The 19254-nt window shown below is 37.6% G+C and overlaps 1 protein-coding gene across 2 annotated transcripts; it reads right to left on the bottom strand.

The window, feature by feature from the left end:
• Nucleotides 1-1364: 1364 nt before the first annotated feature.
• stk35 (serine/threonine kinase 35) lies at nucleotides 1365-18860 on the bottom strand. 2 transcript variants are annotated; one of them, XR_013818987.1, is made up of 4 exons: nucleotides 18151-18860; nucleotides 13557-14316; nucleotides 1868-4123; nucleotides 1365-1826 (listed from the first exon to the last, which is right to left on the bottom strand). XR_013818987.1 is itself a non-coding variant. In XM_079849069.1 (3 exons), the coding sequence occupies exons 1-2, from the start codon at nucleotides 18665-18667 to the stop codon at nucleotides 13598-13600; spliced, it is 1236 nt and encodes a 411-aa protein (XP_079705195.1). In that variant the 5' UTR covers nucleotides 18668-18860; the 3' UTR covers nucleotides 1365-4123; nucleotides 13557-13597. The 2 variants fall into 2 exon arrangements, 1 of the variants encoding a protein (XP_079705195.1); XM_079849069.1 differs by having other exon boundaries at nucleotides 1365-4123.
• Between the last annotated feature and the right edge of the window lie 394 nt (nucleotides 18861-19254).

Raw genomic sequence — 19254 nt, 5'->3', positions numbered from 1 at the left:
CGTAGGTAATTAAGCGTGTTTATACAGGCCAGTGGTGAAAAACAAAGGCTAGAAAGTTTGACAGACATCTCCTGTGATGTGTTTACGAGAAGTCAAGTGAACCTTAAATCCAAAGGCAATTTTAAAATGATATTTTCGAATGTGCCAAATGTAACCAAGTTATTAATGATAATTATGACTAATATTCTGGAGAATTAGCTGGCTCCAAAACCTGACAATACACAACAATCAATCACATTTCTTTATTTCAAGAAAACAAGAGACCATTAAGTCATATATGTCTTAAATAATATTTTAAAAAGTTGAAATTATGAGATACCGAGTCATAATTATTACATAGTCAGTCGTAGATATTAGGAGGTAAAAAGTAGAAACTAAGACATATTAAGTCATAATTTATGTAAAAGTAAAAAATCATGACATAAAAATCATAAATATGACACAAAAAGTCAAAATGATGATAGTAATTATTATAAGTAAAATTATAAGTCAAAATTGACATAAGTCATAATTATTACATTAAAATTCAAACTTATGACAAAAATTTGAATTAGGAGATAAAAAAGTCAAAATTCTGACAAAAAGTCAAAATTCTGACATACTAAGTCATAATTTCTGAAAGCCCATTTCCACCACATAAGAAAAAAAATTATACTGTGGTAAATCATAATTATGACAAAAGTAAAGATTATGACATAAAAAGTAATAATTATGACAAAAGTAGACATTAGGAAATATATTCATGACACAAAAAGTAGAATGACATACCAATTTATAATTTTCATTTAAAAAGTTGAATAAAACATAAAAATAGAGAATAACAGTCATTACGTCATTATGATAAGAAAAGTCAAAATTATAACAGTAAAAATTAGGTGATAAAAATCACAAGTATGACAAAACAAGTAATAATCAAGTCAGAAATATTTATTTCTATTTCTTTATTTCAAGAAAACAAGAGTCTACATACATTTAAGAAAGATCGCATTGCAAAAACATCAAATGGCTCGTAGCATCACAAACCAAACCCAGTTCAATATTAACTATGAGAAGACATTTGTGCAATATAAAATATCTGTAATCTTAAAATATTTAGACCAAAAAAAAAAAAAAAATCACCAAAGGATAGAAAGAAAACAATTCAGTAGAAAGATAACAGTTTGGTTTCCGTGTTTGTAGTGAACAGTCAATGTGCGTGTTTTTGTGTAGGTTAGTATTCCTCAGGCTGTTAAATGGTTCTGTTTGTTTGACCTGCAAACATTTTACAGTGAACACCTGAGGGACAAGAAGCTTGACCTTACTGTGAGTCGATGAGGTTTTTTGGTATCTCAAGGTGAGTAACACTAAATGTACTATTTTCAGACTTGAAAGACGTCCTTTAATATCATTCACCGGTGAAAGACACGAACTTCATGTGGTGGTTATTTTGTCTTGATGAAAGAACAGCTAGAAGTTCCCTAAGAGATTAGAAAGTGTCACTGGCAGAGGAGGTATATCAGCGATATTTTAACTGTAGTGATCCATAAAGAGATCAGAGGCTAAAGGGACATGGGTGAAGGAAAAAAAATATGAGATGGGAGGAAAAATTATTTGTCGCTAAAAATTTTGCGTTCCACGAGAAACTTTGCGTTCAATCGCTAAACATTTTGTGCTCCCCGAGAAACTCTGCGTTCAATCGCTAAACATTTTGTGCTCCCCGAGAAACTCTGCGTTCAATCGCTAAACATTTTGTGCTCCCCGAGAAACTCTGCGTTCACTCGCTAAAAATGTTGCGTTCCACGAGAAACTTTGCGTTCGCTCGCTAAACATTTGTGTTCAACGAGAAACTTTGCGTTCGCTCGCTAAACATTTGCGTTCCACGAGAAACTTTGCGTTCGCTCGCTAAACATTTTGCGGTCGCTCTGTAAACCTTTTGCGTTCCACGAGAAACTTTGCTTTCGCTTGCAAAATGTTTAGCGTTCCCCGAGAAACTTTGCGTTCGCTCGCTAAATGTTTTGTGTTCCCTGAGAACCTTTGTGTTCGCTCGCTAAACGTTTTGTGTTCCCCGAGAAACTTTGCGTTCGCTCGCTAAATGTTTTGTGTTCCCTGAGAACCTTTGCGTTTGCTCGCTAAACGTTTTGCGTTCCACGAGAAACTTTGCGTTTGCTCGCTAAACATTTCGCGTTCCACAAGAAACTGCTTTCGCTTGCTAAATGTTTTGTGTTCCCCCGAGAACCTTTAAATTCACTTTCTGTTCCGCTGAGAACCTTTGCATTTGCTCACAAAAAGTTTGACTTTGCGTTTGCTCTCATTCGCTTTTTTTCTATCACCATGTCCCTTTAGGGAGAATGTAAGATAAAAGATGAACGGTAAAATTGTTTTACCGTAATAAAAGAAGATTCCTCTTGCTCTGCGACTCATATAAAGCACAATAAAATAACAACATATACAGTGAAATGCAAAGTCTGCTCGAGACATTTAATACGTTACGGATAAAAGTACTACCGCTGAAAAGATGCAAACAGCAAAAGACTGAACTAAACGCAACGCACCACAGAGAGGAAAAGTGAGGTTAAAGATGTCATGATAGTGAGGTAGAAACACTGAGTATGTAAACAAGAACACTGAATAGAAATCATTACTAAAATACAGAAGGAAAACTATTTCTCACTGGCTTTACAAATTCCCAGTTTACAGGAGAAATATAGACTATTGTGACCTCAAATGTATGTACTTTAACCTTGAATGTGAATGTGAACCTTTTTATAATTAAAACAAGTACTCACATTTTTCACAAAGGTCCTAATCGGGTTAGTGTGTTTGTGTCAAACAGTACTGAGGAGAATCAAGCAACATCTACTCAATGGTTTCTATAGAAACAGAATCTTGCAGTGTTCTGTGTATAAAATCCCATAAAGTGAATTCAAACCGTTCCATTCCAACGGAACTAAAACATTCCATATATCCGTTTTTGATGTGAAAAGGAAATGAGACATTTTGCTACAACAATGTGAAGATGAAAACCAAGATTAACAACTACAATATTTGATCCCTCACAAATTCATTATTTACAAAACATCAACTCTCCAGTCTGCATAGGAAGTAAAATAATCTCCTGGTTAACGGCGTTAGTACAAAAAAAGTGTCATCATTTTGTTTACACCTGATCTGTTTTTTGATAGATGATAAATGTCACACACAAAAAAAAAGAAAATGATTTGACAGAAATTGCAACTGCTTCAATGAATCCTGTCAAATGAACTCAAATCAAAGCAAAGTTTAATTACCTCTCACATTTTTTGCAAATGTTAAAACATTTGAAACCAATATTATTAGCATGGAAATAACATGGTGACATTTCAGGTAAAACAAAATCATTTTAAATATCCTTGAAAAACTAAACTAAAATAATAAGAACCATCCAAATACTTTCTTTAAAAAAAAAAAAAAAAAGTAAAAGTAAAAGTAAGGCACAACGGTGATTTAATTATTATTTTTTTTTTTATAGAAGTGCTGTTGTTCGGGTCAGAAACATTCAAACCTACAGGAGAGACGGGGTCACTATGTACCCAGTTATTCACATTATATCGTTCACAGTATGTCTTTATGGTTGTGAGCTTTATAATAACTTCCTTCTCTGTTGTCCCGTGAATATTTTAGAGCATTCAACAACATTCGATCAGTCCTAGTGCTGCATTATCTACATCGAAGTATTTACATCTATACTGTCTGGTAAACCCCCGTCCAGAAGGATGGGGTGAAAGGTAGTATTCATGGGATATGCTTGTTTGAGGACATAGTGCAACGTGTGCGTCTAAATCTGGTCCAGAACAACAGCACGAGTCACAGCAGAGAACGAGAGGGTCGTGAAATCATTGCTGGTGAGATTTGAGCAGAAAACACATAGGTTTGAAGTCAGTTTGGAAGACTTGTATGTGGAATCCGATGCACCGAAGTAGAAAAACAGCGTGTTAAGAAAGATACCTGCATAACATTTCCACATGATGGGTCTTTAATATAGAGATCGAGACTTCTCTTTTCACTTCTGCTTTCTGGAAGCGAGCGCAAGACAAAATTCACAGTTCCGGGATTCACTGATTCCTTTTGATTCCCTTCCATCGGTGAGCAATTTCAATCTGCAAACCTGTAGAGAGAGCAAAACAAAACTTACTCAACCAAACACACCCAAGAAAGTAATAATTTAATAAACATAATAATAAAACACATGATTTGGAAAATCATAATAATGACAAAAAAGTCGCAATTATGACATAAAAAGTCAAAATTATGAGATACTAAGTAATAATTATGATGTAAAAATGCTAAATTATGAAAGAAAAGTAGAAATTAGGAGATATAAGTCAGAATTAAAATTATAAATCAATGTTTTGTTATCATGACTTTTTAATGTCAATTGTTTTTTTGTCATAATTTTTTTTAATCTCTTAGTTATAACTTTTTTGTCATAATATAACATTATATATCATAATTTTAATTTTTTATCTCATTTTTACGACTTTTGTCATAATATCGAATTTTATGTCATCCACACTCGAGTATACGCTGAAACGTTTGCACAGACGCTGCATGTAAATAATTGCACAAACTGCACATAAATAACTTATTTGAAAGCATAATAATTCAGCGTGTGATACTGTAGGTAAATAGAGCAAAAACGAGACAGAGACCCACTCAGACCCACTGAAATGTACATGATCAGCCGGTCATAGCAGAAACACACCACTGCTCAAACGAAGACCTTATCTTTCATTGATATACTCTACTCAACAGTTACAGGCTACAGGCCTGGTTGTTGTTGTTCTCCTAGTGTTTCTAATCCGGAGTCCATGTGTCGGACGCTTGGCAAGTAAATGATTTACTGATGTCATCCAAGCTGTTTCTGCATCAGATCCGATTTCATCCTCGGCCAACTATGGCTGTAAGCTAATCCAATAATGCTGAGTGTCCGTACAATTGTTTTGCCAAGTTTGACCCGATCGAATTTACTTTACAGAGACTGAGCCAGAATATATTCCACAAAAGGATTACATAAAGAAAACTGAGTAAATATTGGGTTATAATCAGGGGTGCCCGTAACTGGTGCGCATACGTAGAAAAAATGAGTTCGTTGAAGGTGAAAACCTTTGTTGAAGGTGACGATCATCCATTAATAATCATGCATAACAACACAGAATAATTGTAATTTGACCATCGGGTGCGGATACTTAAATCAGAGAAAGTTATTGGGGTGGGTCAGGGTGGACGATTTATTTTTGGCTACGGATTCGGGAGACGTTGGAGCTCATCCGCTTACTCTAAAGCAGTCAGACTCTGCCAGGCGTTAACAGCTCGGGGTGAAAACGGCTAACGTGGTTTGTCAAGTTAGTGGTATTACCTCCTGCATATTCTATTTGTGCGTGACATGAGCGCACACAGCTAAATGTCTTCTGCAGGTCGTGCTTACCAGGTTGTTCATAAAAGCCGAAATGTGCCCAGATGTAGGCTTTTAAAGTAGTTGGAGCATTTTTAATTGCTCGCACTCGCGTCTCACCTCCCTCTGCCATTGTATGCTACCGCGACAAAGCACGTATGCGACAAATGACGGCAGAAAAGCGTCAGTACATAATAATCAGTTATGGTCTATTACTGAACCGATACCGAATCGTCTGCATCGCGATGCATCGTAGAAACGATACATTATGACACCCCTACAATCTACACATTCAAACGATTTTAAACGCAGAAGAAGAGGCTAAAATCGGGACTCGTGCACAGAGAGAGAAAGAAAGAGAGAGCGAGAGAGAGAAAAAGAGAGAGAGAGAGAGAGGGGAGCGTATTGATTCCTCTTTCGCGTTTACTTGCGCTTGAATGGCCACATACTCACAAAATTATATCAAAACACCCGTCTCGACAAGTATTCTCTCGGTTATGTCATTAGTGAACAGTTGAGAAAGAAACCGGATGTGTGTCAGTATATTCGGTCCGTGCATTTGGCAGCCTAATATTCCTGCTGTTGTCTGTGTCATCATTAATGTTAATAAAATAAAAAACACATCAGCATCAGCATCTACCATGTTGGAGAGAGAAGAAGATAGTCAGGAGCAAAGTGATGACGACAGCTTGTAGGGTAAAGTGCTGTGTGAAGTGTATGAGAGCTCAATCCCATAAAAGCACCGATGGGAGTGTAAAGTTCTGCGTGTGATCTACTGACAACGCCCAAATGAAAGAACAGATGCAGTCGGATAATTTCCATAATGACTGACGCAATCTCTCAAGAGCTGCGCAAGTTAGCATCTGGTTAAGACATGCTGTTTTGGGCGATAAATAATGGCACAAACACCAGAAAATTGACTAGCGCAAACCTTAGTAAATCACCTTACACTGTGTCCTAACTACACGCGACGTGACGCCGCAACGCGTGATAAAAGGCGTCTTTTCCATGTTAATCAGAGTTTTTGCCCTAACCAGCCGCGACACGCGATGATACTATATTAGAAACGGTTTCTATTTTTCTGCGACATCGCGCTGGAACAACAAACACAAAGTGTGGTTATGATAATCTCAGGTACTGTTTATGTGCTTTATTTAAAGGGATACTTCACCTCTGGAAAGATGAATGTGTATTTAAAATAGGTCATTTATGTAGAAGAAATGTGAAATTGTTTTTGAATTTGGAGCTTTCTAGACTGAGAAAAGCCAGAAAATGTATTTTTGGCTCATGTGGATGAAAGACAACAACTCCCAGAATGCACTTGCTTCGCTGCCCTAGGAGGCCACGCCTACCGGTTAGAGAGCGCAGTTGAAAACAACAAGGCTAGGCTACTGGTGAGTCTCCGTCATGAGTTTGCCCGGGATTTCGAGATCGCCCAAAATGTCCGGGATTCGGCTTTTGCGTTCTACAGTCGCCATTCATCATGTTTACTGTGGTGAGCAGGACGAGGCTGACGGCCGCGGGAGAACGGCGCGAGGCCGGTGGCGTGATTACTGATGACGCGCCGGTCTCGTATCTCTCACGGAGGAGCGGGAATTTTCTTAGCAATGTTAAAACGCACATCAACCGATCACTTGTTTAGCATTCATGTAAACACTACATTCAGATTCACCAATCAGAATGAATCCATTTAGATTGAAACAAAAGGTGTGCATGTAAACAATGAATGGCGACTGCAAAGAAAGCAAAAGCCGAATCCCGGACATTTTGGACGATCTCGACGGCCGGACATGTCCGGGAAAAAGAGGATGGTAACCCCTACTACTCAGCTTTCTCCTACTACTCAGCTTTCTCCACAGAACAAGAGCCTGCTAGCTTAGCTTCCAAAGAAAGACGGCTGAAACTATGTGTACATTCTGTGAGTGAGATCCCACCCTCTATGGGCGGGTTGAAAACATGCGGGACAGCTCCTCCTACTGGCTGTAGTCTCTCGCCTCTGGCCAGAAAATCCTCCGATGACGCAAAATGACGATTTTTGCATCATTGGAGGATTTTTTCCAGAAAAAAAAAACATACATCTCTCATCTCAGGGGGATATGAGGGTGGAAAGCACGGTAATTCGAAAATACTACAGGTTTTCTACTAATACAAAGCTTAATGCTAAATCCTGAAGTATCCCTTTAATGTTAAAAGCCTGTAATGTGACTTTGAATATCATTTAGTACTCCAGCTTTGTAGCTGTAAAAGCAACAATGGATAATTCACCTCAGATCTTGAAATTAAACAAATGGAAACAAGAATGTTCAAACTGTGAACAAACAAGTGTATTATTTGACAAAGATTGCTTTAGTAACTCAGTAGCCTATGTATTTGAATAATGTTTGAAAGATGTAATATTTGTGAATTTGATTATGTAGCCATTTCTTGCGATTGCCGTCAAGATTACTCTCTGGTACTATGCACTCGCCACGAGACTCCGCCCACCCGCTGTTCTGATTGGCTGTGGGTTTTGATTGATTTTGGCGCGTCTAGTGTGGACAGACAAATTATTTGTCGCTGGAATCTCATCGCATCGCGTCTGGTTAGGACACGGTGTTACATGATTGATTTAAATACTATCCTCCCATAAACTTTGCATCTGAAAGGGAAACTCCTACAAATGCATATGCAATAAGGTCAACCACAAAAATAACCCTGTCCACGCCTTTTCAGCGCTAATTTTTCACTGCATGTCTTTAGTAAATCCTGACAGTAGTTTTTTAACGCCAAAAGAGGGTTTGAGTGTTTTTTTACAGTGAACAAATGACTTCAATGTCACATCTTACATTGACTTATTATTAATTTGCAAAGGGTTTTAGGTTGTTCTTCTTTAAAAATGATCTAATAGATAAAAAAAAAAAACCGAACCAAAACAGTTTAACGATTAAAAAAAGCAAGCTCTGATTGGAAAAGTGTGCTAAATACATGGAAAAACGGCATGTTTTTAGATCAATTATCAGCTGAAAGATATTCCAGCTTGCATAACAGTCTGTAAACACTCGCTCGCTCCCTCCAATCCTGGAAAACAACCCCCACTTTTCCCAAAGGAGTCTGAATTGCACACAAAAATGGTAAGTTTTAAATGTTGTGAAATCTGATGGTGTATTATAATGCATTTCTTACATTTAGCCTAGTTCTGTTGTCCCGTTAGTTTTGGCATAAACACTGACTTCTATACGTTGATCAACACGACATGGGTGTCGGTGAACAGAGACAGAGAACACACTGTACCATATATTACAGCTGCTCTGCACTCAATGACCCGCTTATATAATGACCATAATCACAGAGACAACACGGCCACAATCACACTAACAGTTGATGATAATACGCTCTTACATCTGCAAAAGATCTGAGCACAGAGAGAGTTGTGCCTGCGAACATCAGTCAAAGTAGTAGTATAGTAATTATAATATTTATAAAAGGTAACAAATACAACTTGCAAACTGGCCTAAGACAACAGACTTGATAAAATGCTTTACTATTTTTACAATACTGACTACCATTCAACGATTTACTTGTGTATGTATTTGAATTATCTTCATTCTATGCTTTTCTCAGCAAATATTGATTAATAGACAATTAATTTGGAATAATCATATTAATTGGCACTAGCAGTGATTATTCAATTGGTCAATTGGGTCAAACTAACCCATAATAATAATAATAAAACAAATAGTATTAATTAATACAATTTAAATATAAATTAATAAAAATATTAAAAACAAAAAGCATTACAAATAAATAAATGATTGATTTATTTTTGAAATGATTGAAGCTTATTATTCATATGAGTGAATATAATTTACATATTGGTACACATTACATGTACTGTGGTGTGAATTTTGCTATTAAATAGTATTTAAAAAAGAATAAAATTTTAAATAAATAAATAAATAATAAAAGATATATAAAAAAAGTATTAGACATAATAAAATATACAATAAATAAACATTAATGTTAAAATAATAAATGTGTTGAAATAATACAATAAATAATAAACATCATTGATATGAATGAATATAATTTACATACTGTTACACATTACATGTTCATTACATTTTTGTGATGTGAATTACTGAAAGTGTGAATGTCTTTAATTAAAAAAGAGAAGCAATATCACCATCTATATTTCATTTGTTAATAATAATGTACCTGACAGTGACAGTGTATACACAGTAGCAATGGAGACTCACACGGGCTGGCAGGCAAAGAACAAAATGTTCTGAACATGAGTCTAGAGCGAGACCATAGACCCCCTCAGTGTCTCAGGGCCTGAAACGTGCGTGTGTGCTTTGGGACGAGAGGGTGGAGGGCTTGAAGAGCACGTCTGAAAGCGCTGCGGGTGTAAATACGCAAAAGTACCCCCTCTTACCCCACTAAGACACACAGGCCGACTCCCAGGCCTGCTTGTTTTGACGGATGGCTGCATCCATTCAGGCCGTCGGGGAGAGGAGGAGTGTTGCATAACTGCTCTATATGCTCACTGAGGCCATAAACCCCTGACGCACGAGTCACGTACACGTTCACATCCTCGCAAACACAGGCCCTCCGATTTTACATCAAACAAGCCGCCATCTTCATTGCATTTCACTTTTCTCCTGGTTAAATAAAGGTTATACAGATGCGTGCTAGTCTGAATGAAGTCATTGTTTTAGAACAAACCGGCTGTCGTATGTTCTAGCCTCCGGACAACAATGAAGCCAGTTTTGATTAAAATCGTGCTATAAAATGGCTTCAAAATGCATTTAATTTCCTCTGGCCTTTTCAGTTGAACCTCATCCAATGCAAAATCCATAAAAGAATGCAATAAACTCTGCGGGAACGACATTCCGGTGTTACTGATGTTGTATAACAATTGGTTCCCATCCCAAAACACTGAAGCACCTGGTTGGGAGTATACAGCAGACTTAAAGTGTGAATTTTAAGTTAGTAAAATACTTTACTGACTTTAATTACAATATGTTGACTTCTAATGACACGTGACAATGGAATATATTCAAATGATCATTTTCTTTAGAAAATATGAATATATAAACAATTAATTAGATTATTCAGCATTTTATTTCATTTGATTAAAATATTTTTATTTTTTTTATTAACAGCCCTAGATTTGAATAAAAGGGAAGTTAGAGGAAAAACATAATAGATATAATTATTACTGAAATATTATTTTTACTGTTTCAGCAAATTTGTAATCTTCCAACATTAACGGCAAACTCATAAATAAATAAATAACTTTAGATCAAATTACATATAAATAAATAATTAAATATAAATGAATAAGTTATTATTAATTAAAAATAATAAACATTATAATATAAACATACATTCATTGATATTAAATATTATTGATTTGAATGAATACAATTTACTTTGTTACACATTAAAATACTTGGCGTGAATTACTGAAAGTGTGAATATTTTTATAAATCAGATTATTCAGCATATTATTTCATTTAATTAAAAATGATTACTATTTGAATGCAGAATTGACAGCCCTAGATTTTAATAAAAAGGAAATTAGAGGAAAAAACATAATAGCTATAATTATTATTGATTCAGCAAATTTAATAATATTCCAACATGAACAACAAACCAAATAAATAAATACATTTAGATCACATTAAATAAATAATATTAACAATTGTTATTAATAATAAGTTAATAAAACATTATTAATAAAAGTAATACACATTAATAAAACATTGATAATAAACTTTAGTGATTTTAATGAATAAAATTCACACTGTTATTCACTGTGGCGTGAATTCCTGAAAGTGTGAATATTTTTTATTTAAAAAAGCAGCAATAGTATAATTCCTAAAATTAAAAAGCCTAAATATAGCTACAGTAAAAATAAAAAATAAACTATAGAGTGACTTGCATTCAGGAAATGCATTCAATTTCCTCTGGCCTTTTTAGTTGAACCTCATCCAATGCAAAATCCATAAAAAAAAGTGCAATAAACTCTGCGGGAACGCCATTTTGGTATTACTGACATTGTATAATAATTGGATCCTACCCAAAAAAACAGAACGCACCTGGTTGGGTGTATGCCGTGTATCACACAGTCACGCTATCGCCCCTGGCCACATGCATTCTGCTGTTAAAAAGGTGTCGGATCTTGTTAGTCAAAATGTTGGTAGGAACTCAGGGCGTGGCGTCGGTAAAACCAAACAGGCCTGCGAGACGTGCGAAGGTTAGAGCGTGGCAGCCTCGCAGGGTACATGTTACCCCTGAGGCCATTTACTGTACGTGGGTTTGATTAGAGAAACACAAAGCAGCTGGAAGGACGAGAAATTCTAGAATAGGCAAAGAACTCTGGGAAGCAAACTCAAGATCGGCCTAGCTTCGTTTATAATCAATTTGGCACCTGAGAGCACTTTAACACGTAGATAAATGTACGTATTTACATTATAGACTGTAAAAAAAAAGATGTGGACGACACACCATCACTCCCATTGGTGAAAAGTGAAGCCGCCAAAGTCCTAATATGGCGCTGACATCTTGCGCTGATTTGGGACCTGATTCTGCCCAGTAGTGAACGTGAAGAAAAGCCGCGATATCAAGGTCCCGGCCTCACTCACTTTACTCATTATGTCGGTGTTGAAGCTCCAATCTCCTCCCGAAAATCCCAAAAAAAGTCTGTTGGTGCCCCAGTGACTACTTCGTTTAGAGAAGCTGTCAATCACAGCTGTCAACCATGACGTCACATTCCCATTTTTATAGCATCAAATAACTAACTTAGACCAACTAAAAACGACCTAAAATTACATAAAACATCTTTGGAAACAATGTGTTTGAAGTGTAATTTGATTGTTTAGTTTCCATTGCGGCCCATTAAACTACATAAATTACATGAATGTTTTGCAGATATCAATAATTAATAAAGATTTTAATGTACAACATAGTCTGATTCAAAGGGGAATCAGAATGCCAAATCCTGACTGACGAGAGGAGGAGCTGGGGATGGAGGAGGGTAATGAGCTCCTGAGAAACACGACAGCTGCTGATAATACTGAAGGAGCTTATACAGACCCTTTCCAAAAAATTTGAATATCATGGAAAAGTTTATTTATTTCCATAATTCCATTCAAAACGTTAAACTTCCATTGATTATAGACTCAGGGCCCACAACTTAAACGATTTCAGTATTTAGTTGTTTATTTGTACATAATTTGGGCTTCCAGCTCATAAAACCCACGAAAACAGAATTTCAAAAAATTTGAATATTACATGAAATCACACAGTAATTACACAGTAATCCCATGGTCATTGAACCAGGTTTTGGTTCTTTTGGCAGTGTGTGCAGGTGCAAATCCTGCTGGAAAATGATGGAAGCATCTCCATAAAGCTTGTCTGCTGAAGGAAGCATGAAGTGCTCTGGAAATGTCCTGGTAGACGGCTGCGTTGAGTGGACAGCACAGTGGACCAACACCAGCCGATGACATGGCTCCCCAAACCAACACAGACTGTGGAAACTTCACACTGGACTTCCAGCATCTTGGATTGTGTGCCTCTCCATTCTTCCTCCAGACTCTGGGACCTTGGTTTCCAAATGAGATGCAAAATTTGCTCTCATCAGAAAAGAGGACTTTGGTCCACTGTGCTTTATTAAATCCAGAGTCAACGCAGCCGTCTACCAGGACATTTCCAGAGCACTTCATGCTTCCTTCATTTTCCAGCAGGATTTGCACCTGTCCACACTGCCAAAAGAACCAAAACCTGGTTCAATGACCATGGTATCACTGTGTAATTACTGTGTGATTTCATGTAATATTCTAATTTTTTGAAATCCTGTTTTTGTGGGTTTTATGAGCTGGAAGCCCAAATTATGTACAAATAAACAACTAAATACTTGAAATCGTTATGGGTCCTGAATCTATAATCTATGGAAGTTTAACGTTTTGAATGGAATTATGGAAATAAATAAACTTTTCCATGATATTCTAATTTTTTGGAAAGGGTCTGTATACGTATACAGTGATAGGCATCGTATTCCTATAGGTAGACGTGGATCAGCTGAGAGTCAGCTGACGCGAGCTTGACTAGCGTAACCTACCAGAACTGACGCTGCGCTTGATGTTTAGAAATTGCAACCCACCTGAAAGAGCAAGCATGCTCGTTTTGGCCAATCAGGTCGGCTTATCCCGCACACGTGACCTGGTCCATTCTAACTTCCAGCTGAAATGCGTCGGGCCGGTCCTGCGGGTTGACCGCCAACATGTCCTGCAGAAGCCGCTTGACGCCCTCCGACATGACACTGCGTGTCCTTTGCGGGATATGCAGGATCATCTTCGGGTTCTCCAGCAAGGCCTCGCCCACCGGGACGATCTCGGTTCCCTGACGAATGTACGTGCCGAGGAGCTCTCGCTTGGATTCGGCGTCGATAAACGTGATGCGTTCTACCATGGCCCAAATGATGATGCCGAGCGCGAAAATGTCCGCCTTGGCGGTGTAATGGCCCTCCCACACCTCCGGTGCCATGTAGAAGTCAGAACCGCATGCTGACGACAGCCAGAACTTATTAATGTTCACCATGTTCTTGTTAACATGGTTGTCGCCGTCGTTCTCAATGTAGCTGAGTCCCGCGCACACCTTGCTGAGGCCGAAGTCGGCGACCTTGATCACGGGACCATCCGATTTCTGTGAGATGAGAATGTTGTCTGGTTTGAGGTCCCGGTGGACAATGTTGTTCTTATGTAGGAAGGCCACAGCGCTGGTCAGCTGCTTCATGAAACTGCGGTTGGTCCGCGGATCAGGTCGTCGGGAGAGGATGTACTGGTTGAGGTCGCCGCCATCGCAGAACTCCATTACAAACCAAAGATAACACGGTTCCTCTGGGTGACCCAAGATACGCTCACCTGCAATGAAAGTAGAATGTGGGAATTATGCGATGAAAATGCACAGGTGGACATTCAAAGTTCATCAAAGTTGAACAAAGTTAACTCGTGTATGACTTTGATGAAAGGTTTTGATCCACTTCAAATGTTGACTACTGTAGTTAAGAAGCAGGTTTGAAGCTTAAGGCCCCGACACACCATGCCGACAGTCGGCCGGCCCGGTTTTAGTGTGTTCTGCACCGTTGACACTAGTTGGACCCTGTAAGGGGCCTTTTTACCAATTCAAGTCAAGTCAAGTCATCTTCATTTATAAAGCGCTTTTAACAATGTAGATTGTGCTTTACAGAGATACAAGGATAGTTTAAAGTAACAGAGATTGTTTTGGCTTTATAGCAGTTCTTGAATGAAGTTATTTTCCAGCTAAAGTTAATTTGATTGATTCACTTCCGTCGCAACGATCATTAGTTATTCAGCATGTTGAAAAAGAAAATGTTGTTTCTTTAAAATAAGGTGCACTGATTAAACATGTTTATTAAAGGGATAGTTCACCCAAAAATGAAAATTCTGTCATCTACTCACCCTCAACCCGAAAAGACTTTCGTTCATTTACGGAACACAAATGAAGATCTTTTTAATTTAATCTGAGAGCTTTCTGTCCCTCTGTTGACAGCTACACAACTACCACTTTGATGCTTCAAAAAGTTTATAAAGAGATTGTAAAACTAATCATGAGTTGGGCAGTTTAGTCCACATTTTCTGATGAGACTCGATCTCTTTATATGATGAACAGATTTAATTTCGGCTTTCATTCACATATAAACTTTTTTCAGCGAATATAAATCGAAGCTCAACTGAACCTGCTTGACACGCGAGGATAAACCTCATTGGTTCTCGCACATCAAGCAAACATGCTTGAGATTCTGTTTACCACAAGTTCTGATGTGTGAGTTGATGAATGCTTATATGTGAATAAAAGCCTAAATTAAATCTATTTAGTGTATAAAGCGATTTTGTCTCTTCAGAAAATTTGGACTAAACCACTCAATTCATTTGGATTAGTTTAAGATCTCTTCATGAACTTTTTGAAGCGTCAATTTGTAGTTGCGTAGGTTGTCAATGGAGGGACAGAAATCTCTCAGATTTCATCAAAAAGATCTTCATTTGTGTTCCGAAGAAGAACGAAAGTCTTACGGGTTTGGAACGACATGAGTGTGAGTAATTAATGACAGAATTTTTGGGTGAACTAGGCCTAACCCTTTGAAGAAAGTAAACGGGGTCAATTTTAATTTCATGTTGCGAAACTAACAATTTCTTTTGCCTTTTTAGTAGCTCCTTGCTTTCAAAGCATAAAGTCCCAATTTAAAGATTCAAAGAAAACAACGGTGGACAACAATGTGCTCCAAGTGGCCTCCTTTTTAAGTCAGAACTGGCCTTTATTGTAAACCACTTCAGGATGATGGCAAATCAAACCCACTCCAGTCCATAATCTACTCATGTGCTTCAATAGAGCTGTTTCTGCTGAGTTAGGCAAAACATCTCTTCATTGAACGTTTCTGGTCTCTAACTGACACTGATAAGCCGTTGTGTCAGACTCATTAGCAAACAGAGACGGTTGTGTTTGATTAAACCGAGTTCTGTTCAAACTACAGCGGCTTTACTGTCCAAAGAACCAAAGCCTTCAACAAAGAGTGTTACGCCAGCCAGAACTAAAGTGCTGCTTTAGCTAATGCTGATAGACTAGCAAAACACCAATCAGACTTTAGCTGAGCACAGATTTCCTCTGAGCGACACGTTTGGAGCCCTTCCAAAGAGACTGTATGAGGCTAAGCATTGATAATCTGTCTGCGTTCTGTAATAACTAACATAGCTTAACTTCAGGAAACAAGGGTTGGGAAATGCATGGAAAACAGGTGGACTGTGACCTGTGGAAGTATATAGCAACTTATAAACACTTAGCGAAAGGAAACACTAGGGAACACGTTTCTCCTATAATCCTAAAAAACAAATGTTAGGTCTCACGAAGCAGGATTTCCCAAACTGGGGTTATCAAACTTTAATAAACAGCAAAAGATCTACCTAAATACTTCATTTTTTACTTATTTTGTTTACTTACCTGCATTTCAAGTAACAATTAAAGTGCCCCATTATGTTTTTTATATATATATTATCTCTGTTTCATGCAGTGTGTAATACAGCTGTTTGTGAAGTTAAAATGTCTGCAAAGTTTTAAAAATTAAAGTGCACGACAAATAAAGATATTGTCTCTTATAAAAGAAAGATTTGATTCTGAACAGCCGAAACGAGAGACTGAATCTTCGAACAAACCGTTTTCAGAGAAATTAAGTGGTGATGTGCAATATATATTATTATGAGATATAATGTATAATAATGAAAGTGTTTTTGACCTTTGATGCATGTAAACCTATTGTAGGAGAAAATCAGGAACCTTTAAAATATCACAATGGGGCACTTTAACTGACAGCAGAGAAGCATGAACTATTGAAATATTAAATATTAACTTTATTACTGAGGGTATTTACTTTGGATTAAAAAATGAGAAAGAAAAGTTTAGGAATCTCTGATTTAATGGAAGGTGCGATCTATAAATTTGTTCACTTTGACCGAACTGACTGATTACAGGCCACAAACACAATATTCTGGCCTAGTTGATACAGACATGACGGACATATATGACGTATTTGTCAAAAAGCATTACATAACCCAAAAATCCATCAGCAAAAACATTTATATCAGGATCATTTCTAAAGAAGGCTGTAACATCAGGATTAGTTTTTCCGCTGTAGACGAGGCCACTAAATGGTGGCACTTGCATAACACCAGTCAGCACAAAATAGATCCTGCCACTGCTGAGCACAACCACAAATATAGCACTCACTCACACGCAACTCACTGTCACCTCCACACGCCACACGCCACACAAACACCAAAATCACATTGTGCCATTTTGAAAATGTATCAAATAGCCTAATTCACAAAATCCCCTTTAAAATTGTTATAAATGGAGTACACCAATGGGACGTGTAAAATATTTCAAAATTTCAACTAGCCTATATGATCAACTATAATCAGGGTTCCTATGATCATGGAAATATCAGGGCATTAAAAATATATATATATTCCCAAGCCCCGAAAAGTCAAAGAAAATGGTAAAATTGTAAAAATTCATGAAACAACAACAACAAAACAATTGGCAATTTACATTTTTCATATTATGAACCACTCTAAAACATCTAATGAGCTAGAAATTGTTGTCTGTGATTGCAATGGCTTAAAAATAAATTTTTATCCTGTAAATGTCTTTAAAAGTACTTGCACTCTGCACCTTGACAGCAGAGTTTAATCTGATTTTGGTAATACAAATGACATGAAAATAGCAATATTCAGATTCAGATTCAGATTTTTTTATTCAGACATTTAAACATTTAACAATATTATTAAACCTACTGGAAAACTCGAGTTTTGAAAATTGCATACAATGACCAGAGGTGTACATATAGCCTATATGGCCTGTATGGGAGTGAAGGGGTTAATGCATTGAGTGCTGGAACATGATGTTCCCTCACGCACAGATGAGCTTCTCTTCCTACTTTTTGCATTCATGTGCATTTAAGATGCACAATAAAACCATAAAGGGTTTTAATGCTAATGCATGCATATTATTAAAAGTGCATTTGCTTTTATGCAACTTTCATTTGTATTACAAAGCAAACACCTACTTGTGTTGACAAGATAAATAAATCAGATATCAAGCATTTAGTCCACCTTATGAACAGTGCAAATGCTTTCAAGAAGCTCCAGCTACAGTACAGTACTGGTCTGTGAAACTTTATTTACCTTTCAGTGAAGTTTCCACTAATCTCAAATACTGCTTGTTTCGCTTGTTCCCGTGGCTCATTTTCTGTGCCATCCCGTTTCTTTGCAAGACACACTCCTCCAGCTGCACCACATTCTCGTGCTTCTTCTCCAGGCTCGCCAGGGCCCAGAACTCAGCCAGTGCAAGCTCCACTTTCTCTGGCGCGTCGCAGCGGAGCTTCTTCACGGCCACCCGGGCTCCGGTCCTGCGGGCGACCGCTTCATACACCACGCCGTAGCTCCCCCGACCCACCTCCCGAATCAGACTGTACCGGGGCGCCGAGAACAGCGTCGCGAGCTCCCGGTTGGCACTCTTAAGGAAGCCCGTGGAGAAGCAGTCATCTTCTTCCATGGGCTCATCATCATCGTTGGTCTCCACGGGAAGCGGGCGCAAAACTTTACTGACATCCCGCCTCATGTTCGCGATGGGCGGCTCGACTCTCTTGCAGCCCCGCCGGAGGCTCGTTACTCTCCCCTGTGTGCCGTTGCGCAGCTCCATGAGTTTATTACCCCCTGTGTTGACATATGTTTCGGGGCAATAATCCTATTTGTCATAACGTCCCTATCTAGCTGACTGTGCTCGTTTTTTGGGGGGGGAAACTCGACAGGTTTGTGTGTAGGTTTTTGTTTTGTTTTTGTCACTTCTTCTATCAAACGTCCAACTGACATAAACAATAACAACATTAACAGGAGAAAGCAAAGGGGGCGTGGCCTCGGCGGACTGTTCCATTTCATTCAAAAGACGGGTGGGGTTTGTCACATTAAAAAAAAGCTTTTTAAACAATATTAAAGCGATTTATTTTTTTCAGAGTTGATTTAAATGCACAGAATAAAAAATAATAATAAACATTTAAGGGTGTTTTTTTAATATATATATTGAAAAGAAGTAAAATTCTTTAAGAATTTAATCATGCCATTAAAGATTGTATACTTACAAACAGTGTTGGGCAAGTTACTCTAAAAAGTAGTTAATTCTACATCTTCAACAGTGTATTTAGATAACTGTACTAATTACACTCTCACTCTCACTCTCTCTCTCTCTCTCTCTCTCTCTCTCTCTCTCTCTCTTTAAAAAGTATTGGATTA

Source organism: Squalius cephalus, assembly GCF_949319135.1.
Source record: "Squalius cephalus genome assembly, chromosome: 18".
In the NCBI taxonomy this organism is placed as follows: Eukaryota; Metazoa; Chordata; class Actinopteri; order Cypriniformes; family Leuciscidae; genus Squalius; species Squalius cephalus.
Note: the sequence above shows the minus strand (reverse complement) of the source record. Positions and strands in the feature narration are given on the sequence as shown.

What these genes read in the sequence shown, in the direction of transcription:
- stk35 (XM_079849069.1), bottom strand. Translation starts at nt 18,667, where the DNA reads ATGGAGCTGCGCAACGGCACACAGGGGAGAGTAACGAGCCTCCGGCGG. An exon ending in AGTGGAAACTTCACTGAAAG is followed by an intron (nt 14,317 to 18,150) that starts GTAAATAAAGTT and finishes CTTTCATTGCAG; the next exon opens with GTGAGCGTATCTTGGGTCAC.